Source organism: Tachysurus vachellii, chromosome 10 (assembly GCF_030014155.1).
Source record: "Tachysurus vachellii isolate PV-2020 chromosome 10, HZAU_Pvac_v1, whole genome shotgun sequence".
NCBI classification, from domain to species: Eukaryota; Metazoa; Chordata; class Actinopteri; order Siluriformes; family Bagridae; genus Tachysurus; species Tachysurus vachellii.
This window is the reverse complement of record NC_083469.1, coordinates 27,808,801-27,834,422: the sequence shown is the minus strand read 5'-3', so window position 1 is coordinate 27,834,422 and position 25,622 is coordinate 27,808,801. Positions and strand designations below refer to the sequence as shown.

The window sequence follows — 25,622 nt, the reverse complement described above, 5'->3', positions numbered from 1 at the left end:
AGTGCGTCCTCTCTTATCCTGAACATCAGGCTGAGCTCCCAGATTCAGGAGGAACTCAGCCATGTCCAGGTTGTTCGAGACAGAGGTCAGGTGAAGGACGCCGCTTCCCTCACTGGGTTCTGTCAGATTGATCAGGTTCGGCACACCCAGATACACCATCTTCTCCACCTGAGCTTTATTTCCCTCTCGCACTAACTGCAGGAGCTTGTAGATCTGCAGAACCTCCAGGCGGCCGTCAGCCACTGCATTCCGTTTCATCTTCATCATCGTCGTCATCATCGTCGTCGTCGTCTCCTTTCCACCTCCTTCAGACATCTGAACATTCAGAGAGAGAGAGAAGTGTGGATTAAACCTTTGAAGATCATCATCACACCACATCGACTTTACTTTTCACAACTCCTCAACATATATCCATAATCTGCTACAGACTCCGCCCCTTTTTGTTCTGCAGTGCATAATGTCTTTCTTTTCTCACTTTCTTTCCCTTTCCTTTCCTCCACTTCCCTTCTCTTTTTCATTCAGTTTCTTTCACTTCATTTCTTTCTCTTTCTCCTGTTTGTTACCTCCTCTTTCTTCTTCTTCTTCTTTTCTCTCTTCCCAGTAAAGTTACATATTTATTTATAATGGTCAATGACCCATGTTGATGTTTATAGAGTTGTGCTGTGATTTTTAATATTCTGTTCTTACATACAAACATCAACCGTTTCTTTCCCTTTCATTTACTGGACTTAATGTAGGTCTGTAACCTTAATAAAAATGAACAAAACTAAGAAAAGTGCTGAGCGTTAATAAGAAAGCTGCAGTTTATCAGTTCTGGGTTTGTGTCTAAAGAAAGTATCCTGTATAATGTGTTAGAGGAATAAATGTAATATCAGTTTAAAATAAAATGTGTGTGAGGATCAAACTGACTCACCCTGTTGACTCTGTACTTATCCTGGGATAAATCAGAGATATGCGCTGTGTGTGTGAGCGACAGGACTGACTCTGTCTGGAGTGTGTGGAGTGTTGAATTTGTCTCCATGGCAACAGCACGCAGCTCCTAGAAGAAGATTAACACCCAGGCCTGCTTTCAGGAACCTGTCTTACCTCCGAGAAGAAATAACCCAGTTATTTAACCCTTCAGTGGATCAGTTTTAATCCTCTGTGTGTATGTATATATATAAATGTGTGTGTGTGTGTGTGTGAGAGAGAGAGTCTGTGTGTTTGTGTGTGTATGTTTATGTGAGTCTGTGTGTGTGTGAGAGAGAGAGTGTGTGAGTTTGTGTGTATGTTTGTGAGTGTATGTGTGAATGTGTGTGTGTGTTTGTGTGAGAGTGTATGTGTGTGTTTGTGTGAGCGTGTGTGTGTTTGTTTGAGTGTGTGTGTTTGTGTTTGTGTGTGGGTTAGAGTTAGGGTATACTCCTCTGAGTGTGTGTGTGTTTGTGTGAGAGTGTGTTTTTGTGTAAGTGTCTGTGTTTGTGTGTGTGTTTGTGTGAGAGTGTGTGTGTTTTTCTGTGGGTTAGAGTTAGGGTTTACTCCTCTGAGTGTGTGTGTTTGTGTGAGTGCGTGTGACTGTGTTCAGGTTATGGACAATGTAAATTATGTGCATACAGGGACTCCGGCAAGACTAGCTATGACATCATAACTAAAAAGCTAGAGCCAGAAGGTGACACAGACATGAGAGCTTCATGGGATGAAAAGCGTCCCACCTTTCCACAGTCTGCAAACCTGAGCGAATTGTGATGGTGGTAAGAAGACAACATACAGACATCCCAGTTCACCAAACACTCCTTTACCTAAGAAAAGCTATTCATAAAAATCTAAACTAAACAGATGTGTTTTTATCCTGGACTTAAACACTGAGACTGTGTCTGAGTCATAAACACTAACTGGAAGTCTGTTCCATAACTGTGGGGCTCTGTGAGAAAAAGCTCTGCCCCCTGCTGGAGACTTTTGTATCCTGCACCTTTTGATGAAGTAGGTGTGACGGATCCTAAAAAAAACAAAAGATCTCTCAGGTTCTGTGGTGTGAGACCATTAAGTGCTTTATAGGTTAATAATAGTGTTTTATTATCAATGTGAAACTTGACTGGAAGCCAATACAATGAGGATAAGATCAGGGTGATGTGTTCATATCTTCTGGTTCTAGTTAGGACTCTAGCTGCTGTGTTCTGGACTAATTGGAGCTTGTTTATGCTCCTACTGGAACATCCAGACAGTAAAGTATTACAATAATCCAACCTAGAGGTAACAAACACATGAACTAGTGTTTCTGCATCATGTAATGACATCATATTTCTTATCTTAGTAATATTTCTGAGATGAAAGAAGACTAACATTGTGGTGTTATTAATGTGAGCTTCAGATGAGAGACAATAATCACACTGAGGTCTTTTACTGCTGCACATGATGTAATAGAAAGACCATCCAGAGTTACTCTGTAATCAGAAAGCTTACTTCTGTCTGTCTGTGGTCCTGGTACAAGAACTTCTGTGTGTCAGAGTTAAACAGGAGGAAGTTAGTAAGTGTCCACTGTCTATGGTGTGTGTTCTATTGTGTGTTCTACTGTCTGTCTATTATTATTATTATTTATAATAATAATAATAATAATAATAATAATAATAATAATATAATAGTAAAATGTAAAATTACAAACCCGGAAGTAGGGGATTCAGAATGCTCTTATTGCACGCACATGCAGACTTCCGCCCTTCCTGCTTTTGACCAATCAGAGCGCGGCATGATTTACCTTTCACCCTCAGTCCATGTTCCACTCGCCAACCCACACACACACACACACACACAGATACACAGATACACACACAGAGACAGGCACACAGGCACACACACACACACACACACACACACACAGATACACAGATACACAGATACACACACAGAGACAGACAGACAGACACACGCGCACACACACACACACACACACACACACAGATACACAGATACACACACACAGATACACAGATACACACACACACACACACACACACACACACACACACACACGCGCACACACACACACACACACACACACACAGATACACAGATACACACACAGAGACAGACACACACGCGCACACACACACACACACACACACACAGTCATGGAGCAGAAGAGGATCCTGTGTGTCGGTTTGGTGTGTTTGGACATCATTAACGTAGTGGACTCATTTCCGGAAGAGGACACAGACACCAGGTTTATATACTGAATAAAATAATGTAATAACGGCGCAGTTAATTAAGGAGTACTTTGGCTATTGCAGATCACGTGACCCCGAATATGGGCGTGGTCTGATCTGTTACAGTACTCAGGAGCCACGCCCCTTATAGCCTCATCCAATGATGTTGCTCTCAGAAAAACTGAACGGAATTTGTCTATTATGTCTATTAAATACTGTGTGTGTGTGTGTGTGTGTGTGTGTGTGTGTGTGTGTGTGTGTGTTGCAGATGTGTGTCCCAGAGGTGGCAGCGAGGTGGGAACGCCTCAAACTCCTGCACGGTTCTGTCTCTGCTCGGTGCTCCATGTGCCTTCATGGGTTCTCTGGCTGCAGGACCAATCGCTGAGTAAGTTCTCCTCCTCTTCAGTGGAAGATCAGTACAACGTGCATTCAGATCAGTAACCATACCACAGTACTGTAATAGGCACAGGGCATTTTATACAAGGATTAGTGTGTGTGTGTGTGTGTGTGTGTGTGTGTGTACACGTGTGTACGTGTACTATTAAATCATTTGTTCACTTCAGCTTCATCCTGAATGATTGTAAAATGTACAACATTGATGTGTCTCTTGTTACTGAGCATGCTCAGTGCTCATGGCCCACCTCCGTCATCATCTGCAACCAGACCAATGGCACACGGACCATCCTGCACATGAACAGGTGTGTGTGTGTGAGTGTGTGTGTGTGTGTGTGAGAGTGTGTGACTGTGTGTGTGTGTGTGTGTGTGTGTGTGAGAGTGACAGTATGTGTGAGAGTGTGAGTGTGTGAGTCTGGGTGTGTGTGTGTGTGAGTGTGTGTGTGTGTGAGAGACAATTTGTGTGAGAGTGTGTGACTGTGTGTGTGTGTGTGTGTGTGTGTGTGTGTGTGTGTGTGTGAGAGTGACAGTATGTGTGAGAGTGTGAGTGTGTGAGTCTGGGTGTGTTTGTGTGTGATCAGGTTTAGGTTTTATTACTAGTTAGCAGGGCAGTCTCTCTGTGAAGCTAGTTCATTAGAACACTAGTTAGTGTGATGGTTAGCTAGTTAGCGAGCTCAGCGAGTAAATCTGAGAGGAACACATGAGACCCATGAACATCACTTGTACAGCCTCTGATTCACTTTCCCTACACACTCCTTCCCTTGGAAGTGCACACCTGAGTTGTTGATGTGTGCTGTGGGCTAAAGCAGGATCACCCTGGTGAACACTCACACTGCACTTCTCCATGTTAGCACTAGGTGGCGCAGTGGCACAAATGCTAACTCAGTAAACCTGTCCTTGTGCTTTTCTCCATGTTGTTAGCTTCATCGTGGGGGATTTTAGCCGCCGTGGTGTGGATATTTCTGCTGTAGCGTGGCAGCAGTGTGGCGAGACCCCATGTGCGTGTTGTATTGTTTGTCAAAAGTCGGGTTCTCGCACTGTGGTTCTCTACGACACGTAAGACGCCAGTAACAATAATACAATTCTAAAATAATCTGGACAATTACACGATCTTCATGATGATCAGACCAGTGATTCACTAATCAGCAGAACAGATTAAACCTGTTAGCTAATGTACCATGACTGACCTTTATACTATCAGTATTGTGTGTCAGTACTGAATGTTCACACGCTAATTCACACGCTAAATCACACGCTAATCAGCTACATATGTTCATAATTTAACTGTTGAATGTAATAATTTCATATTTAATTTTATTTAATTTCCTATGATTTATTTTTAGATGTTTACTGTATCTGACACACAAACACAAACACACAGGTAATAAAAGTAATCTGACTGAAAAACTACACAACATTCCTCACAACTTCACAAATCTCCACACAAGTCTCCTCACAAACCACTTTCTTTGTTATAACCCTTTAAAACTCATACAGGATTTGTGTGCCTGTGTGTGTGTGTGTGTGTTTGTTTGTGTTTGTCTGTGTGTGTGTTTGTCTGTGTGCCTGTGTGTGTGTTTGTGTGTCTGTGTGTGTTTGTGTTTGTTTGTGTTTGTCTGTGTGCCTGCGTGTGTGCCTGTGTGTGTCTGTGTGTGTGTTTGTTTGTGTGTGTCTGTGTGTTTGTGTGTGATCAGTTGCCTGATTTCTCCTCTCTGTTGAATCAGAAACCTCCCTGATGTTCATTCTGATGATTTCTCAAAGCTGGACCTCAGTCAGTTTCAGTGGATTCACTTTGAGGTAAAAAATATCTTTTCTTTTTTTTTTTTACTGACAGAAAAAAAGAGAGACATAAAGAGAGACAAACTTGTGTGTGTGTTCAGGGTCGTAATGCTGATGAGCAAGTGAAGATGATCCAGCAGGTGAAAAGCTACAATGCTACACAGGAGGTGAAGAACAGGATCACTGTCTCTGTGGAGATTGAGAAAACTCGACAGTCACTCTATCAGCTCTTCAGTCATGGAGACGTGGTACAGTCCCACATCACTACAGTCCCACATCACTACAGTCCCACATCACTACAGTCCCACTTCACTACAGTCCCACTTCACTACAGTCCCACATCACTACAGTCCCACATCACTACAGTCCCACATCACTACAGTCCCACATCACTACAGTCCCACATCACTACAGTCCCACATCACTACAGTCCCACATCACTACAGTCCCACATCACTACAGTCCCACATCACTACAGTCCCACATCACTACACTCCCACATCACTACACTCCCACTTCACTACACTCCCACTTCACTACAGTCCCACTTCACTACAGTCCAATTATAGTACATGTTGGTATTTGTGTGTGTGTGTGTGTGTGTGCAGGTGTTTGTGAGTAAAGACGTAGCGATGTATTTCGGCTTTCAGTCGGCGTCCAGTGCACTGAAGGGGTTTTACAGCCGTGTAAAAGACGGGTAAGAAATAAACCCATAAACAGTCTGTAACACTGAAGTGAAATGAATTTCCTGTTCATCAAATTAACACAATTAACATTGTTGAACACAGTGTTCATGTAAACAGTGTTGACATTTTTCTACACATTTACACTCTCATTGTTATAAAGAGCATGTTAATATGGAATTAGACTGATGAACACAGAGTAGTTGTACCTCAGTGGTTGAGGTATTGGACCATTGATCAGAAGGTTGTAAAGTTGAATCCCAGGTCCACCAAGCTGCAACTGCTAGAGCCCCTGACCAAGGCCCTTAACCCTCGATTGGTAAGTTGTATAAAATGAGATGAATGTAAATAATCTGGAAAAGGACCTCTGCTAAATGTAAATGTAAATTTGTGAGATCGGTGAGAATTAAGAATTTCTCTTATTGGATCAATAAAATATATTTATGTCTTAGCAGTGATGTGTTTTATTATTTGTCCACTAGATGTCACCAATGAGCTAGAACTCTACATTCAGCTGCACAGTAAACCCAGTCTTTATAAAGTGGAAGTGCACAGTTTGAGTAACTCACAAACTGAGCCAATAAAACTGTTATACTGACCTGGTCCAGTTCAGGAGCTCAGCAGGTCTCAGGGTGCTGTGGTGTTTCAGTGTGAACAGGAGATTCAGCTACAGCTCCAGGTCTGTGTGAGCGTTTCTATATGAGCTGCTGTTTTCAGGGCTGTGCTGATCTGTGCCTGGGCGGAGAAGGGTGCCGACGCAATGGGTCCGGATGGTACGGTACTGCATTCTGATGCTTTTCCTCCTGAGAACCTGGTGGACACACTCGGAGCTGGAGACACCTTTAATGCGGCGGTCATTCACAGCCTGGCTAACGGTAACCACTCTATTCACTCTAACATCACCTGATGTTACACGTGTTTAACATCACCTGATAGATCATCACTGAGCTCCAGAGCTGTAAGGATTGGAGATTTTAGTTGATGTGTATTAACCAACCATCTGTCACTCAGGTGTCTCTGCTGAACATGTAGATTATCGAATGCCACGCCCACACCGCCGAGCGGAATAGCAGCCGTGGTTCCTAACAAAGTTCTTGTGTTTGGAATTAAACGTGAGAGAATAAATGAATGAAGTGTTGTTGTTTTCCACTCTGTTTCTCCTGCAGGAGGGTCTTTACAGGAAGCGCTCACATTTGGCTGCCAGATTGCTGGAAAGAAATGCGGCGTTCACGGCTATGACGGGATTGTTGAGTGAAAACAGAGCTGAAGATGCAGATGTTCTGAAACATCACGTGTGGTTTAAACCCCACGCTCCTGCTGATCGGCAGCTACAACAACACACATCTACACATTCATCATCTTTACAATAATTAGGCAGCTGACCGGCCTCGTCCCAAATCTACAGCTAGAACGCTCCCTTATACACTTACCCATGAGTTCCCTTTTAAGGGCTGATGGTCAGAGACTCGGAGACACTGAAATATTAATTCAGAGTATAAAATAAATATAATATTGCTTTGGTCTGCAAATAATAATAATAATAATAATAATAATAATAATAATAATAATAATAAAAATACATTTAAAGAAGAAAGAAAGAAAAACATGAACAAATGTAAATAAATAAAAATAAAGTGGAAGAAATGATAAAGAAGTCTTTGTAACACTAATATTTAACACTATTTCCTGTCCACTATAAACATTAATCAGGGTTATTATCTGCTGTTTCCACTTTTACCCTACTGTAGAAATCAGTCAGGATGTCACAGCGTCATCTGTGTAGTGCAGGTTAGCTTCTGTTCCATATACAACTTAGATACGTGCTGAATGTTAGACATGTCACTGCCTTAGTTTCACTATTATTATGATGTGTGTGTGTTTATTTGTGTGTGTGTGAGGTTCATGTCTGTATAAACAGTGATAAGTGATTAGTGATATCTCACACAGCATGTCATGATCATTTTCCTGTGTGTGTATAATATTCATACAGAAACATTTCTCTTTCCATAAACGACTCTTCTGGCTCACACTCTGGAAAATCCGGTGTGCAAAAAAAGCAACAAAAGCGAGCGAGTGTTTTCTGTCTGCAACACGGTTTGATTGTGTGTTTTTTTACCCGAGAGCTCGTGTGGAGAGTTTTTAAACAGGACCAGCTGTGAAAACTCACTCGCTGTCACATTTTACTGAGCCGAACTGCTTTCTTTCCCGTTTAACGAAACATACTGCAGCTCTGCTCAGGTTACAGAACCGACAGCAGTGTCCCAAAGGTCTACCAGTTTATTCTGACTAAGTTTGTGGTGTTTGTGTGTATGTGTTTGTTTGTGTGCTTGTTTGTGTGTGTGTGAGTTTGTGTGCTTGTTTGTGTGTGTGTGGGTGAGTTTGTGTTTGTTTGTGTGTATGTATAAGTGTGTTTGTTTGTTTCTGAGTTTGTGTATGTGTGTGTTTGTTTGTGTGTGTGTATGTGTGTGTTTGTTTGTGTACATTTACAGCTTCACAGAGAACATGGTGTACTGTAACTTTGCAGGATGCAGAAGGTGTTGTAGCCTGTTAGCCTGCTAGCTAATGAGTAATTAACGGTTCTCAGGAGATCCTGATGAGAGCTAAATGCCTGCTAGCTAATGAGCTCAATAACTTCATGAGTTTTTATGAGAACAAACAAAAAATCCTTATGATGAAAAAGCATTGATTTGCATTCAGTAAAACGTATTTCATGCTAATCATCGTGCTAATGCTAATGCTCATGCTAATCCTCCTTAGAGTCACACACATTCCTCATGAACTCATTTGGAGGAGTGTCTTCTCCTTAATGCTAATGTGCTAATCCACTACACACGCAGGACCTAAACATGACCTTTGACCTTTCCCAACCCCCCAAACAATATTTACAAGAATAATTTAATTCTGATTAATTTTGTTTAATAAACCAAAAATCTCAGAATCCTCCTGTTCATGTTAGCTGTAACCTGAGGTGTAATTTAATAATATTCTGGACCTTTCAGACAGATCCACGTCCACGCTGAGAGACGGAGCTATAAAATTGAAGCTCTTTAACACGTGCTGCAACAAACACATTGATTCACAGGAGAAACTATGTTTAGCCACGTCACACATAACATCTCACGCCTCACATCTCACACGTCACGCCTCACACGTCACGCCTCACGTCTCACATCCCACACGTCACGCCTCACATCTTACACGTCACATCTCACACGTCACGCCTCACATCTCACACGTTACGCTTCACATCTTACACGTCACATCTCACACGTCAGGCCTCACATCTCACACGTTACGCTTCACATCTCACACGTTACGCCTCACACGTCATGCCTCACATCTCACGCCTCACATCTCACACGTCACGCCTCACATCTCACACGTTACGCTTCACATCTTACACGTCACATCTCACACGTTACGCTTCACATCTTACACGTCACATCTCACACCTCACATCTTACACGTCGCGCTTCACATCTCACACGTCACGCCTCACGTCTCACATCTCATATGTTGCGCTTCACATCTCACACGTAACACCTCACATCTCACACGTAACGCCTCACATCTCACACCTCACACGTCATGCCTTACATCTCACGCCTCACACCTCACACTTCATGCCTCACATCTCACGCCTCACATCTCACACGTCACCCCTTGTCCTCATTGACAAACTAGGCCATGTCAATGATGCTAATGCTAATATTAATTCTCATTACATGCTGGTTGTTGTGATGTCTCTACATTTCAGTCCTGGATTGTAGACAATGCTATCTGCTCAGTGCTAATGCTATAATACTTTATCGATCCTTTATCGAAAGAGAAAGTTCTCATAATGTTAACCGACTTTATTGGCTCTTTAAAGTCGTAGTTGTGGATGTTGTGATAAATTACATGTTTTTTATTGTGAGTTTTCTTTTTTCCCCTTTATTTATGGTGATGGTTTTCATGGTTACCAGACAACATAAAGCAATTTATTTACAAAATGGTGTTAAGAGATGTAGCAGGTTTCACCGAGGCTCAGCAAAATGTCCATTCATTACTAACACTCACATCGCAGTTATTAGGAAATATGAAATGCTCTTCTTTCCAAACACACACACACACACACACATTATAAAGTGAGCACTAGCCTTGTGCTGCTAATCACTTATTCACTATGTTTAGCCTGTACATCATTACTATTGTAGTGTGAACACAACACTACATGTACGAATGTCCTCATGTCAGATGTTTTGTTTTTATCTCATAATTCTGTTCACCACAACAGAATTTAGAACATGGCTGACAGAACAGTCACTGAAGAACACATTATCATGCTAACATGTGCACTACCTGCTAACTCAGTGAATCTTCTCTGACCTGTTCTGATTAACAGTCAGATTTGTGTTTGTAGAGCAATAATTTTTATGGGTACATGGAGCTAGCTATCAATGTGGGACTCGCTAGTTAATGTTGGCTATCTTAATAAACTTGCTACAAGAGCTAATCCTGCACTTTATTGCTGAATAATTTGTTCTACATTTTCTGTTTTTTTTGTTTGAATCTCTTGTTTAAATATCAAAACATTCTGAGAGCTGATTTTCTCACTATGGTGGAGGTTAAGCTAGCGTTCGATGCTAACTGCAATTACAGCATAATTTTAGCCTTATAAAGTCTTTTCTTTTTCTCCAACATATCTGAGGTAAATGTTGATGTTCTGGATCATTTCTGTCTCATTTTTTTCTCTCGTCGTTTCTTTAAAACACTGATACATGACACTGAAGATACAATATTATGATATCATAAACCTAATGCTATTTTTATTAACTGTGGTGATGGGATACTATTAGTGATATCAGCACATGGCCTGGAGCCAAAGCTTTAGCCTACTTTACAGTGGTAGTGAAACTCTGTGATAAATGATTCGTAACACCGTATTTTATAAAATCTGAAATCATTTTCATATCAATAATAATAATAATAAAAAACAGTAGTTTCTGTAAAAAACACGTCTCCAAAAGGTCAAAATAAAAGAGTAAATATAACAAATTTAAGTCCTCTTCTGAATTTAGGAGTTCACATAAGAGCAGAATCACAGCGTGAAAGCGAGTCCACGGTGTGACTCTGGAGGTTTGGCCCCATCGTGGGTGAATATCAGGGTTATGAGTAATCCTCGTAGAGCAGAGCACCACTGAACATGGTGAGAGGTTCCACCGAGTGCGCCAGTTTCCCCATGACCAGGTCCACACACACCGTGTCGTGCATCTGCAGCGGAAGGATGATGTTGAAGACCGCCAGAGATCCTGGTGTCGGCTTTGTCTCCGCCACTGGCTTGTTCTCCAGACCCTCAGGCTGATACCCGGCGGAGTCAACGCGCGCCATGCCGTAGTTGGACTTGGATAGAACCGCTTCGATCTTCTCGTTCTTGTGGCCTGTCAGAATGGCACTGAAGAAGTAATGTCCTTCCCGCGGAGCCGTGAAGATTCCTGCAGGATGAGAACAACGCTCAGTCTTCAGTCATCAGAATCACCAGTAACGTATACATGCTCTATATAAAATGTACTGTATCAAATAATATGAAACATGAACACTTTGGTTTTGGACGGATGGTTTTACCTGTCTGTGGATCGTAAAAGTCTCCTTTATTTACAAAGATTTTATCAAACACTATGGTCCCAGAGGAAGTCATGGGTTTTGTGAGTGCAGCCGAGAACGAGACCTGAGGAACATTAGCATCGACACCGGGGAGACCTGCAGCATGAAACACATCAAATAAACAGCATTTAATATCCACTTTACTCATTTACTACGACTCAGGACACAAAGCTATGATTTTCTCTCCTCTACTGTGTGTGTGTGTGTGTGTGTGTGTGTGTGTGTGTGTGTGTGTGTGTGTGTGTAAAAGAACCCTTGTAAAAACTCTTCTGGCAATCACTGGAATTTTACCCACACACACACACACTACTAATGACCCTTAGCTGCAGTTCTAATCTGATAAGGACCATCTGCTACGTCTGAAATAGCTCCAGGGCTCCAGAGGGACATTTTGGAAAATAAAAAATAAAAATATAGCTCGTACCTCGTTCTCCGCTGAGACCTGAAAGAGAACAAATGAATTATGATTGTGTTTATTTACACAACTTTTATTAGAACTCTTTATAAAAATCCTTTTTTTATTTCTGACCTGTAATCCACAATACAAACACTCACAGAATGATTCCCAGTTTATCTTTGTACTATTATAAATATCAAGAATCTTACTGTTGTAATAATTTAATGAAACAACTGACTTATTTTTTTTTTACCTGGTGGTCCTTTTGGTCCTTCCACACCTGGTTTACCAGGGGGTCCTTGTGGTCCAGGAAGTCCTGGAAATCCTCTGTCACCTGTCTCTCCCTGAGGCCCCGGGGGTCCAGGCAGCCCTGCAGTCAGAGTCTCAGTGTTAACGCTGACCTTTCACCCACTTACTTAAAACATTTCTGTCTATGTTTGGACATCTGATCTAGAAAATGGTGAAGTGAAGCTATTTCCTGTTTATGTAATGAGTGCAGGAACTGATGAAGAAATGTTACACCTCCTGGTGAAGGTTTGTCTAAAAAAGAAATTCAGGTTTAACTTGACCAGAGTGAAAAGCTAAAAATGTGTAATTTAATTCAGAATGAATAAAAATCTGTGCTGCAGGGAGAACGTTGACATGAGCTGCTCATTAATGGCTAACTCATCTAATGTGGCTGAATTTTAACACTGTAATTAAAGACCATATTTCCCATGATGCTCTTCAGTAAAAATTAATTACGCCCGTGACTGATGATCAGATTCCAACAAAATAAACAATATCCGTAAACAACACTGATGGAAATGTAACACTAGTGCTCAAGGAGTGCACAAGGAGTGCACAAGGTGCCCTCTGTGTGTTGTGTGTGTGTGTGTGTGTGTGTGTGTGTGTGTGTGTGTGTGAATCGTCTCTACAGGGACAGTTTATATTTCAGAGACAGACCTGTGAAATCATGCTCCATCAGGTTCCTGAACTCCGTGAGGAGATGCAGCATGGAGGAGTTGAGCTGTTTGATCTTGCCGTGGATTGTGTCTAGATGTGTGCTCTCCATGGTGTCGATGAAGCTGCTGTGGTGGATCACAGTGGTGTTCAGGCCATTCACACAGCTCCACAGGCTGGTCACATGTTTGTTAAGTCCGTCTTTGATTTTCTGCAAGTTCTCAGATACAGAATCGAGTCGACCACAAACACCCTCCAGTTTGGTGATCCTCTTGTCGAGGCCGTTGCATGTTCTCTCCACAAAACTGTTTCCAAAACGCTTGATGTCATGGATGATGTTGTCAAAGCGCATTTTACTGTCCTCAACGTGCTCAGACACTTCCTGCTGAATCTTATCAAGCTCAGAGATGATCTTGTCCTTGGTGTTCCCCAGATCAGTGATGACGCTGTCATGTTTCCGTACGCTGTGCTCCAAACCTTTCAGGGTGTCATTGATGGAGCTAAAGGTTAAAATGACTCCTGATAACTCGCCCTGGATTGAGCCCAGGTTGCCGTTGTTGCTGCTGATCACACTGTGGCCATCGAGGGGCTTCTGAGGACCATCCATATCTCCTGGTTCCGTTCCTGTTCCTGTCGGAGTCTCCAGACAGATCTTGCACTTCTGCACATCCTCTTTAAGTTTCTTCACTTCCTCCTGCAGGATGCTGCAGTCGCCCGAGCATCCTGAATCCACCCTGCCCTTTATGTAATTCATATCTGTGTGCCACTTGTCCATAGCATGGTTTGTGAAGTTCTTGAGCTTCCTCAGGTCATCTTGCACTGTCCTACAGAGGTCCGATTGGCAGTTCTCAATTTCTGTGATAATACGATTGAAATGTTCACCGCTGTTGCCAGTCACCTCTTTGATCTTTTGTATGTCATGGCCAAGATCGATGACTTTATCCAGCAGAGAGTCGCCCGAAAGAGAGAGATCTTTTAGCCTGGTGTCAAATCTCTTGATCTCATCCTCATTGGCAACAACCCTCCATTCCAGGGACTTGACTGTTTCTGTATCTTCAGTGGGTCTGATTGCACTTCCTCCTGGGGGTCTTCGAGAACCAGAGCATGAAGAGCATTCGTTTATTCTCTGGTCCATATAAGATGTGGCGTTCTGCAGCTGAGACAAGCGCTTGTCCAGATCAAACACACTTTTTTTCACACTCTCTATGTCCAGCTCTAAATTTGTGTTTTTGTTGTCTTGATCCCTGAAGAGGTCTAACACATTTTGGAATGTATCCTTCGTATCGTTCTTCATATAAGCACAGCTTTCTTCTGTCCTCTGCACAGTGCTGTTAATCCGTCTTTCCAAGTCTTCCAGGTAACTATTCAGCGTATCTTCTGGTCTCGTTCCTCCACTTCCTCCCACTCCACCTGAACCTCCTCCACCTCCTGTTCCCTGCAGCACTTTCTCCAGACGCTCCTCGAGGCTGGTAACAATCTCAGAATTTGATTTGATCTTCTTATCCAGATACTTGACCTGTGTCTCCAGATCTCTTGTTTTATCACAGCATGTTTGAGATCGACTCAGATCCCGACGCAGTCCATCCAGAACCAGGCGGTTCCGCTGTTCCAGGTCGTTGATCTTTTTCTCCAAAGCTGAAATCCTCTCTCTGTCGCTCTGCTGCTCTCTTTGCATATCATCCACGCCGGCTTGGCAAGCAGTGCAGGACAGAGAGACCCGTCGCTCCAACTCCTCCAGGATTTCCTCCTTCAGAATGTTGAATCTACCTCCATCATGGTCTTCAAGGTCGTTCCCACCTCTCCCATTAACCAGGTGATTGTTGATGCTATCCAGAGTTTTGTCATGAGCCTGAGTCCGATTGTCCAGCTGGTCTAGTTTGGCCTGGATGTTGTGGAGGGTTTCCTTCATTGCAGGCTGAGCCGCATCTGCTGGTGTTTTTCCACCACCACCGCTCAGGCCAGGCTTCTTCATTTCCTCCTGAAACTGTTGAAGGTCTTTAGCCAGACGCTGGATTTTGTCCTCCATCTGCTTCATCTTGTCACTGTCACCTTGCCCTAAACAGAGAAGAATCATTACTGTCAGATCAAGTAACAAATGACCTGAAAAAGCTGAAGAGTGATAAGAAAGAGACACAAACTACAGAATGGTTTTGGCCACGTAATGGTCCATAAACTTTTTAATAAAAATGTCTGATGATTTTAAGATCTAAAACGCACCGCTGCCTCCGTTCTGTCCTGTGTGTCCTGGGTTTGAGGGTTTTGGCCACGGTCTTGCTGTAACAGATCCTCCACTTCCACCGCCATTATGTGTGTTACAGTCCTCTCCGCTGTATCCATGGCAACACTTCCACTCCATCTCAGAGACCATTTTGTATGCTACCTTATATCTCGGCCTCATGTACGTCCGATACCTTCAACACACAGCGAACCCACAGATGAGCTTTAGAGACAAAAGTTTTTCTTTCATGATGTTAGACTTTATGCTGTTGTAGGAGAAACTCAACTCAAACAAAGTCTTAAATTCTGTAACAGATTTAAATTGAAGGTTAATCTCGATTTATTTTCCTGCATTTTTTCCATAAGTGTGTTAACGCATATTCACTGCTCACCTCATACATTCCTCGACATGGTTCTATAAAGCGCTCTCAAGTGTTCTTCAGTTTCTTTGAACTTCAAAGTTCTATGTAGAATTTTACACCAAGGTGAGTTTTCATTAGAAATTGTTCCTTTCTTATTGATATGAATATTTAATTAGCTCATGACTCCTTAAGGACCCGTAAAATCACTTTGCTTTGTCTAAAAGTACTGCAAATAATCTAAATGTAAAAAAACAAGGGTTCTCCCAGGGGGACAGGAAAGAACCATTAGCAGTGTATTTATAAGCCAATGCTGTAGAAATGTGTGATTGTTTACACATCTGAACAACCATCTACTGCGCCGAACTCTGATATGTGCAGTTAATGTTATTCTTGATGTTGTTCTTGATGTTGTTCTTCATGTTCTTGATGTTGTTCTTCATGTTCTTGATGTTGTTCTTCATGTTCTTGGTGTTGTTCTTCATGTTCTTCATGTTCTTGATGTTGTTCTTGATTTTGTTCTTCATGTTCTTGATGTTGTTCTTCATGTTCTTCATGTTGTTCTTCATGTTCTTGATGTTCTTGGTGTTGTTCTTCATGTTCTTCATGTTGTTCTTCATGTTGTTCTTCGTGTTCTTGATGTTGTTCTTCATGTTCTTGATGTTGTTCTTCATGTTCTTCATGTTCTTGATGTTGTTCTTCATGTTCTTGATGTTGTTCTTGATGTTGTTCTTCCTGTTCTTGATGTTGTTCTTGATGTTTGTGTCTCTATAGTGAGTGTAAGAACCTCACAGTCAGAGCAGAATCAAGTCATTTATTGGAAATAAAGTGCTGATGTTTTGTAGTCTGATTCTTGCGGTTGTGGACTTTGGAATGATGTGTCATCTCATTCTTTACATAGTCAAGTGTGTGTGTGTGTGTTTTAGCTACTCCTCAACCAACTGTTTCTCATTATGTTTTGTTTTGTATTCTGCTTTTCCCTTTTAGTTGTTGGCCAAATCTTTTCTCAGTGTTGCTGTACTCGATCAGCTGAAGTTTCTCAGAACTTCTTTAAAAACTAATTTCACTGTGAGTTTGAGGTCTGTGTCAAAATATCTGCTGTTAGAAAACCACCACTCAGCTACAGTCATCTAATTTAATGTTATTCCTTTTTGTATTATATTGTAATTATTGTAAATACTGTATAAAGTTTGTTTTTACTTTTAACAAGTGCAGGATTAAAAAGTGTGTATTAATAACAGTTGTAAACACACACACACACACACACACACACACACACACACACACACAGTCACAGAGTTCTACTCACATTAGGATGCGAGGACACTGCACTCCCCAGGAACACGGCTGATACTCAGGCTTCACGTACGTCTCCACTCCGTCCTCCACCACACAGCTCACTGTCTTCCTCACCACGTACGCACACCAGTTTCTACACACACACACACACACACACACACACACACACACTATTTAAAGCCTTTCCTGTGTGCATAAAACTGACTTGCTGATGAATAAAGCTGCTGCAGCTCCATCAGCATGAGACGGACAGAGAGGAATAACACACAAGTTCTGAGCTGTTCATTGTTTGGTTGATCGAGTTATTGAGAAGCAGTTCATCAGTATTTAAAGGGTTAATGCTGATTTCCTGTAGCAGTGACTTCTGGGTAAAATGAGAGATGAATACACAGAGAGCATTTATTATGTGATTAGTTGTCCATGTTGTGGAGATCTCTCTCCTCTGTTTCTGGCTCAGAGTCATTATTCCTCCTCATCCTCCAGTCTCGTTCCTGCTGCACTTCTTCATCATTCCATCATTTCTGAGCAGATGTGACAGACAGGAAGTTCAAACTCAGTTCAGTGAAGTCAAACAGGAAGTTCATAAACCACAAACTGTAAACTCCTCTGTCCTGAAGAGGTCAGAAGAAGTTACAGCTTCACCTCTGACTATTACAGAGTTCTGGCACTGGAGACTCCTTCACCACACACACACACACACACACACACACATTTCTATGAGCTGTTACCATGGAAACGATAGTGTATCAGAGTGAGTACATTAAAGGTGCGGTCTCTGATTTTTGAAAGCCAATGTCGACATTTAAAATCACCAAAACAAACACGCCCCTAACCCAAATGGGTCCCACCCCTGTATCTATAGCTCCGCCCACACATACATACGTAACCCAGGCAACTAACGGAAAGAAATGTGTCTTTATCACAGCTGAAGTGAAGAACAATACGATTGTAGATAAACAAACAAGCAAAAATGACACACAAACATAATCATGTAAAGGACAAAGACATATATTAGTTCTGTGTAACAAAACAAAACCAACGTTACTCACCTATCGAGAAGGAAAAAAGCGCCTCGGCGTCTTAAGTAAAGTTGGTCACATATTCACAGATTGGAGTTTCCCGAGTCAATAACTCCTGAGCTAAACACTGTTACTACACAAAACATGTCAATGTTAAAACCGCTTTCTGCTAATGTCACACATGCGCACTGAACACTCTCTCCGCCCATATTGACAAGCCCCGCCCCTTTCTGCTCATTGTCTACACGTTTGTTTTGATTTTTATTTATTATTCGGCCCGACTCAGTTTTCTGAAGCATTTCTCAAACAACGGAGACCTCACCTTTAATATAAACCTGCTCTACAGTCAGAGCTGCTGTTAGAGAGAATTCATCAACACCTGAACACCAATCAGAGTCCAGGACTCAGCAGCAGATCTGTGTGTAATAAAACTCTCACACTCATGTTGATGTACGTCTCCGTCTCCGTCTCCATTTTCTATCCCTATCTCGACTGATCTGACCCAGACAGGACCAATAACCTCTGATCTGTGTGTGATTTGTGGAACAGGAAGTGGTTATAATAGTGATGAGGTTTTGTTAGTGTTCCAGATGGAGAAATGTGTGTGTGTGTGTGTGTGTTTATTCTAGCAGCTGAAATGTAAACTAGTTGTGTACACATAAACAGTACGCCTTCAGTTGACTCTACAAACTCATGCTGACTAACTCCACACGTCTTCTAAAAGTGGACCAGGTGCTCGTGTGGGATGAAACTTCATGAGTCTTTTAGTGAACCTGAGAATAAATCAGCTGAATACACACACACACACACACACACATACACACACTCCTAAAGAATCAGAACACTGACCTCTTTATTCACTATAAAACAGTGTATAAAGTATGTGTTTGTATAAAATGAAGTACACCCAAAAGTATGTGCACCCCCTCCTTGAAACATGTGTTTCTTCACTCTCACAGTTTCCCCTTCACTGGACCTGAGTCCAAACCCTGTTCTAGCATGACAAGGACCTTAACACCACTGAACAACAGTGAACACCAGACCTTTCTTACTCAACATCAGTAGCTGATCTCACTGATCTCACAGCCACACAACAACATCACAGTGGAAAGCCTTCCAGTGGACCTCATTAGAACAGCACAAGGAATCAATCTGAATGAGATGTTTAACAGAGAATATGGGTGTGATGGTTGGGGTGCACATACTTTTGTTCATGTGAATGTCAGTACAGAAGCTCAGTGCACAAGACTATAGAAATATATGTGACTATATAATCACACTAAACAGTACACACACTACACATTACACACACTCACACTTACACTACACACTGCACAATACACACACTCATACTACACATTACACAATACACACACACACACTTCACACTGCACAATACACACACTCATACTACACACTACACACAACACATTACACACACTCACACTACACACATTACACGCACTACACATTACACACACTCACACTACACACACTACACATTACACGCACTACACATTACACACACTCATACTACACACTACACTCACTACACACACCACACATTACACACACTCACACTACACACTGCACATTACACACACTCACACTACAAATACTACACATTGCACTCACACTACTACACACTACACACACTACACATTGCACACACTCACACTACACACTACACTCACTACACACACTACACATTACACACACTCACACTACACACATCACACACACACACACTACACACTGCACATTACACACACTCACACTACAAATACTACACATTGCACTCACACTACACACTACACACACTACACATTACACACACTCACACTACACACACTACACATTACACACACTCACACTACACACACTCATTATACATTACACACACTCGCACTACACATTACACACACTCACACTATACACTACACACACTACACATTACACACACTCCCTCTACAAACACTACACATTACACCATAGCATCCATAGCATCTGGTCAGGTACCAACTACTTTCAAGAGAGCAAGTGTTTTTCCCATCCTAAAGAAACCTGCTCTGGATCCATCAGACATCAGTAACTACAGACCGGTGTCACTTCTCTCGTTTCTTTCAAAAATTCTTGAACACATTGTCTATAATCATCTGTCTGTCTATCTCTCACAGAACAACCTCCAAGATCCCAACAGTCTGACTTTAAAGCAGCTCATTCCACAGAGACAGCCCTTTTGGATGTCTCTGAGAAACTACATGCTGCTACATCAGCCAAACTGTCATCCATCCTTATCCTCCTTGACCTTTCAGCAGCGTTTGATACGGTCAACCACTAGACTCTCTTGTCCACCCTCAGGAGTCTTGGGATTTGCGGATCAGCTTGGGAATGGTTCACTTCCTACCTGGAAGGACGCTCATATCAGGTAACATGGAGGGGAGTGACATCTGCTCCACACAGACTCTCCACTGGTGTCCCACAGGGCTCAGTACTTGGTCCTCTTCTTTCCTCCCTGTATACTCACTCTCTTGGTGAAGTTATTTCCTCACATGGGTTCTCTTACCACTGCTATGCTGATGATACACAACTTATCTTCTCTTTCCCACCCTCAGATACCACAGCTTCTGATCAGATCTCAGCATGTCTGGCAGAAATTTCATCATGGATGACTGCTCATCAGTTAAAGCTCAATCCTAGCAAAACTGACCTGCTGATCATCAGGTGATTCATCCCCAGGTCATGATCTTGCTACATCCCTACATACATCTGATCTCCCCTTCAGCCACAGCTCACAACCTTGGGGTAACCATGGACACTCAACTGTCCTTTTCCTCTCATGTTGCTAATGTGACTCGCTCATGTCGGTTTCTTCTCTACAACATTAGAAGGATTCGGCCATTTTTGTCCACACAGGCTGCTCAGGTACTTGTTCAGTCTCTTGTCATTTCTAGACTGGATTACTGTAACACACTGCTGGCAGGTCTACATATGAACGCAATCCGTCCTCTGCAAATGATCCAAAACGCAGCTGCACGGCTTATTTTCAACCTGCCAAAGTTCTCCACACCACCACACTGCTGCGATCCCTCCACTGGCTTCTGGTAGCTGAAACACATCAGATTCAAAACACTGATGCTGGCCTACAAAGCCAAAAATGGACCATCTCCCTCTTACCTCAAAGCCCTCATCACTCCTCACACTGCACCTCACACCCTCAGATCTACAGAACTGCTCCACTGGTCCCACCATCTCTCAGGGTAAGAGGTAAGTTTACTACAAGACTCTTCTCTGTTCTGCACCAAGGTGGTGGAATAAACTTCCCCTAGAGGTCCGGACAGCTGAGTCACTGGATATTTTCAAGCGGCGGTTGAAGACCTACTTATTCAGGAAAAACTTCAACTAGCACTTCTTTCATTATCTTTTGCATTTAAAAAAAAAAACACCTTTGACACTTTTTCATTGTAACTTTGAACAAATGTTTTAAACTCATGGTATCTTAAGTGTGTAACTTAGTGATCCAGCATTAATGTATTCAATGTTAGAGATTTAAGCACTTATGTACGTCGCTCTGGATAAGGACGTCTGCCAAATGCTGTAAATGTAAATGTAATGTAAATGTACACATTACACACACTCACACTTACACTACACACACACTGATGGCACACATTTCTAAGGTTTTTCACATCAGTGCCTTCTGATCATTCCTCTTCCTCAGTGTATTTATTTAATACTTATTTATTTCACTGAGCAATCGAGAGTTCAGAGAATTGCTCAAGGGCTTAGCAGTGGCAGCTTGGTGGCTACCACTTCCCCTGTTGTACAGGTGTGTTACCATTTACACAAGGAGGTTGATGACAGTGTGTGAGTGGAGGAACGGAAGAAGCTCCAGTCCTGTAATTACAGTAAGTGTGAGGTGTGTTTTCCCTCCAGCTCACCAGTGGAAAAGAAATAATCATTGACAGTTTTTTATTGAGGGGGCACGGTGGCTTAGTGGTTAGCACGTTCAACTCACACCTCCAGGGTTGGGGGTTCGATTCCCACCTCCACCTTGTGTGTGTGGAGTTTGCATGTTCTCCCCGTGCCTCGGGGGTTTCCTCCGGGTACTCCGGTTTCCTTCCCGGTCCAAAGACATGCATGGTAGGTTGATTGGCATCTCTGGAAAATTGTCCGTAGTGTGTGAGTGAATGAGAGTGTGTGTGTGTGTGTGCCCTGTGATGGGTTGGCACTCCGTCCAGGGTGTATCCTGCCTTGATGCCCGATGACGCCTGAGATCGGGGCATCCGATCGGGGGGGGACACAGGCTCCCCGTGACCCGAGGTAGTTCGGATAAGCGGTAGAAGATGAGTGAGTGAGAGAGAGAGTTTTTTATTGATCACAATGTGGATATCACACACAGACACTCCACATAATCTCAACTTTATAAACACATTTCCAACAAGTTTACACACAAATTCCTGAAGATTCCATACTATAAGACAACTCTGTGCTTTTAGTTCCATTAAACATTAGTTCCTTAGAAGAAGAAGGTTTTTACACATTTGGAGAAAATATCGAATCTCAGCCACATCAACACTTGGAACGGAAGATGCAGGAGGACAGAAAGAGAAAACCTACAACGTCACAAGTGTGTGTGTGTGTGTGTGTGTGTGTGTGTGTATGTGTGTGTGTGTGAGGAGGAGATCAATTCTAAACACTGTTGGTTATAAAGTGAAGGAAAATAAAATATTTTTCTCTCTGAAGTGTTTTCAGTAAATCACATCTCATGCTGCATTACACACTGATGACCTCACACTGAGGCATGCTTCTCATTTCCAGCTAAAACACTCCAGAGAGCACAGCCGCACACACACACACATGCACACACACACACACACACACACACACACACACACACACGCACACACACATGTACACACACTCACACACTTAAGGATCTGATAGTTTGGCTGTGTTTGGAGACAGGCCGATATCAGAGTCTCTGCTCTCACTTGAGGCTACATGATATGAAGGTAACAACAATGTGTATTAGTGACTTATGGCTAAAATCAGTGCGTCAGAAAGGAGAACCAGATACACACACATCACCAGAGCTGAAACTGCTGCTCATAATCTCTCTCTCTCACACACACACACTGGGCCAAACTCCAGTGTTAGGGTGGGTTGACAGGCTGTAAAGGAAGTGAGGGAGGAGAGAGAGAGAGAGAGAGAGAGAGAGAGAGAGAGAGAGAGAGAGAGAGAGAGAGAGAGAGAGAGAGAGACAGAGCGATAGAGAGAGAGAGACAGAGAGAGAGAGACAGAGAGAGAGAGAGACAGAGATAGAGACACAGAGAGAGAGAGAGAGAGAGAGAGAGAGAGAGAGAGAGAGAGAGAGAGAGACGGGGGGGGGGGGTGTAATGTTACTGACTGTTCAATGGCTCTCTTCATGATAATAGTATGTTTGGAGGAAGGGCACTTAGTTTGGTCATTTGCTGCAGTCTCTCAGTGGGATTGGGACGAAGCCCACTTCAGCCCACTTCACACTCATCATTTGTGTCACAATAAAACACTTTTTAAAGTTCCCTCACAGTGAAGTGACACTGTTCAGGATGAGTCAAACACACAAGCTACATGTGCTGCTTTACATTATTATTAACTCTGATTCAGCTTTACTAATTTCAGTAAAGGATATACCTTTTAGGAGCACTGAAGATGTACACAACGTTTATATTCACTACAATGTACACAACCCCATTATACACCACACACGTTTATATTCACTACAATGTACACAACCCCATTATACACCACACACGTTTATATTCACTACAATGTACACAACCCCATTATACACCACACACGTTTATATTCACTACAATGTACACAACCCCATTATACACCACACACGTTTATATTCACTACAATGTACACAACCCCATTATACACCACACACGTTTATATTCACTACAATGTACACAACCCCATTATACACAACACACGTTTATATTCACTACAATGTACACAACCCCATTATACACAACACACGTTTATATTCACTACAATGTACACAACCCCATTATACACCACACACGTTTATATTCACTACAATCCAGCACTTACACTTACACTAGTGTAATAGATGGTAAAGTATCCACAGTGTATTATATACTTGTTCTAATGTTGAATAGAATTCAGTACACAGATCAGCTATATATTTATATACAGGATGATATAGTATATAGTAAACTACAGTGGTGTATAGCAGAGTACAGACTAGTCATACACTGGTATAGAACACACAGCAGTGTATAGAGCAGATCATAATGTTTATTCTCAGAACAGATAGTGTTTTATATATAAAATACAGTCTACTAGAGTACAGGTTGGGGGAGTATAGTGTAGGATAGAGTTAGGAGAGTTTATCTGTATAATACATACACAATACAGCAGTGTACTCAGAGCTGGGGTATATAATGGAGCACCTGGGTCTAATATACAGCTCACTGTGTATAGTATATGCAGTATAAATACACTATACTCTGGTGCCTTGAAGGTGCTTTTAGTTATTATTATTATTATTATTATTGTTATTATTATTATTATTATTAATTATTATTATTATTATTATTATTATTATTATTCCACAGTGATTTGTTGGTGTGTTTACACACTGAACACATTGAATTGTTAGATATTATATTGGGAAATTGTGATGAAAGGCACAGCTTGCTGTAAAGGAACGTTATAATTCATTATAAGTGTTACTTAAACTTTGTCTGACTCACAAACTAACTGTTCATTTAAACATCTGGTTCGTGTTAAATACAGACACGTGGATGAACCGTTAATATTTATGTACACTTATTTTCTTCTACATGTTTCCTCTTTACAATAAATTTCCTAAGAGTATTTATTAGTAATCGTTTGTTTGTTTGTTTGTTTGTCTGTGTGTTTGTTGATAGTTGAGATCTGTTCGTTTGTGTGTGTGTTTTCACGTGAGTGTGCTGTACCTGTGCCTGCTGGCGGCTCGCGCTCCCTCCCCAGTGTGTCCGTGCTCTCTGCTCCCTGAGTACAGACTGTAACGCTGCTGTCCGCCCCATGAGGCTCCACACACACACGCACACACCACCAGAAGGACCAGACTAACACTAGCCATCCTGTAAATCTCGTCTACACCCCGTTAAAGAGCCTGAAGCCCGACCTTAAGTCCCGCGTCCTGAGATCAGTCCCGCAGAAAAGCGCGCGCGCAAAAACGCGCACTGAGTCGCTCCATGAGACCAGCTTTAAACTCTACAGCCTCCACAGACAAGCTTTAAAAATCCTCCTTACAGGTTTAACGATTGGAACACAGCCTCAGATCACTTCATCATCCCCGTCTGTGCACAACTTTAGGTTTTATTCACCGAGCTGATTTTAAATCCAGGTCCAAACTGCAGCTGAAGCACGGAGAAGTTTTTCTTCCCTCGGAGTGATGGGGGCAGTTTGGAGTCTCATTCTGCCCCCTCTCTCATTCTCCTCTTACTTCCCTCCCCTTCCAACCCTAAACCCTCCCTCCTTCCTTCCATTTCTCCTTCTCTCACTCCGAAACCCGAACCATTTGTCCAGCAGGAGAGAAGCTCAGGCTACGTGGAATAAACACGGGAGCGCACTACGTGAAGTCCGGCTTATGTACACACACACACACACACACACACACACACACACACACACACACACACACACACACGTTATTT

At 42.3% G+C, this 25,622-nt stretch overlaps 3 protein-coding genes across 14 annotated transcripts in view; 1 reads left to right on the top strand and 2 right to left on the bottom strand.

The window, feature by feature from the left end:
• The window catches only part of ankef1b (ankyrin repeat and EF-hand domain containing 1b), a 13,338-nt gene extending 10,528 nt beyond the window's left edge, over positions 1-2,810 (bottom strand). For 2 of the 9 annotated variants that reach the window (XM_060880594.1, XM_060880602.1), the window contains exons 1-3: positions 2,636-2,810; positions 914-2,469; positions 1-315 (exon numbers count right to left, since the gene is read on the bottom strand). The exon at positions 1-315 is cut by the window's left edge and continues 97 nt beyond it. In XM_060880594.1, the coding sequence (XP_060736577.1) occupies positions 1-315; positions 914-1,021 (423 nt within the window). In that variant the 5' untranslated portion in view covers positions 1,022-2,469; positions 2,636-2,810. Of the gene's footprint in view, positions 316-913; positions 2,498-2,635 lie in introns of those variants that run through there. The other 7 variants (XM_060880600.1, XM_060880601.1, XM_060880595.1 and 4 more) reach the window with 7 other exon arrangements.
• A 214-nt stretch (positions 2,811-3,024) lies between these two features.
• khk (ketohexokinase) lies at positions 3,025-7,966 on the top strand. Of its 4 annotated transcripts, XM_060880604.1 has the most exons (9): positions 3,025-3,193; positions 3,445-3,561; positions 3,740-3,874; positions 4,491-4,625; positions 5,294-5,366; positions 5,450-5,596; positions 5,957-6,045; positions 6,749-6,906; positions 7,198-7,966. In XM_060880604.1, the coding sequence occupies exons 1-9, from the start codon at positions 3,102-3,104 to the stop codon at positions 7,284-7,286; spliced, it is 1,035 nt and encodes a 344-aa protein (XP_060736587.1). In that variant the 5' UTR covers positions 3,025-3,101; the 3' UTR covers positions 7,287-7,966. The 4 variants fall into 4 exon arrangements, with proteins under 4 accessions (XP_060736587.1, XP_060736589.1, XP_060736588.1 ...); XM_060880606.1 differs by lacking the exon at positions 4,491-4,625 and having other exon boundaries at positions 3,027-3,193; XM_060880605.1 differs by lacking the exon at positions 3,740-3,874 and having other exon boundaries at positions 3,030-3,193.
• Positions 7,967-9,870: 1,904 nt separating this feature from the next.
• On the bottom strand, positions 9,871-25,383 carry emilin1b (elastin microfibril interfacer 1b). Its single transcript, XM_060880593.1, has 8 exons — positions 24,900-25,383; positions 16,899-17,021; positions 15,231-15,424; positions 13,017-15,068; positions 12,325-12,441; positions 12,099-12,116; positions 11,636-11,770; positions 9,871-11,505 (listed from the first exon to the last, which is right to left on the bottom strand). The coding sequence occupies exons 1-8, from the start codon at positions 25,043-25,045 to the stop codon at positions 11,180-11,182; spliced, it is 3,111 nt and encodes a 1,036-aa protein (XP_060736576.1). The 5' UTR covers positions 25,046-25,383; the 3' UTR covers positions 9,871-11,179.
• Positions 25,384-25,622: the final 239 nt, after the last annotated feature.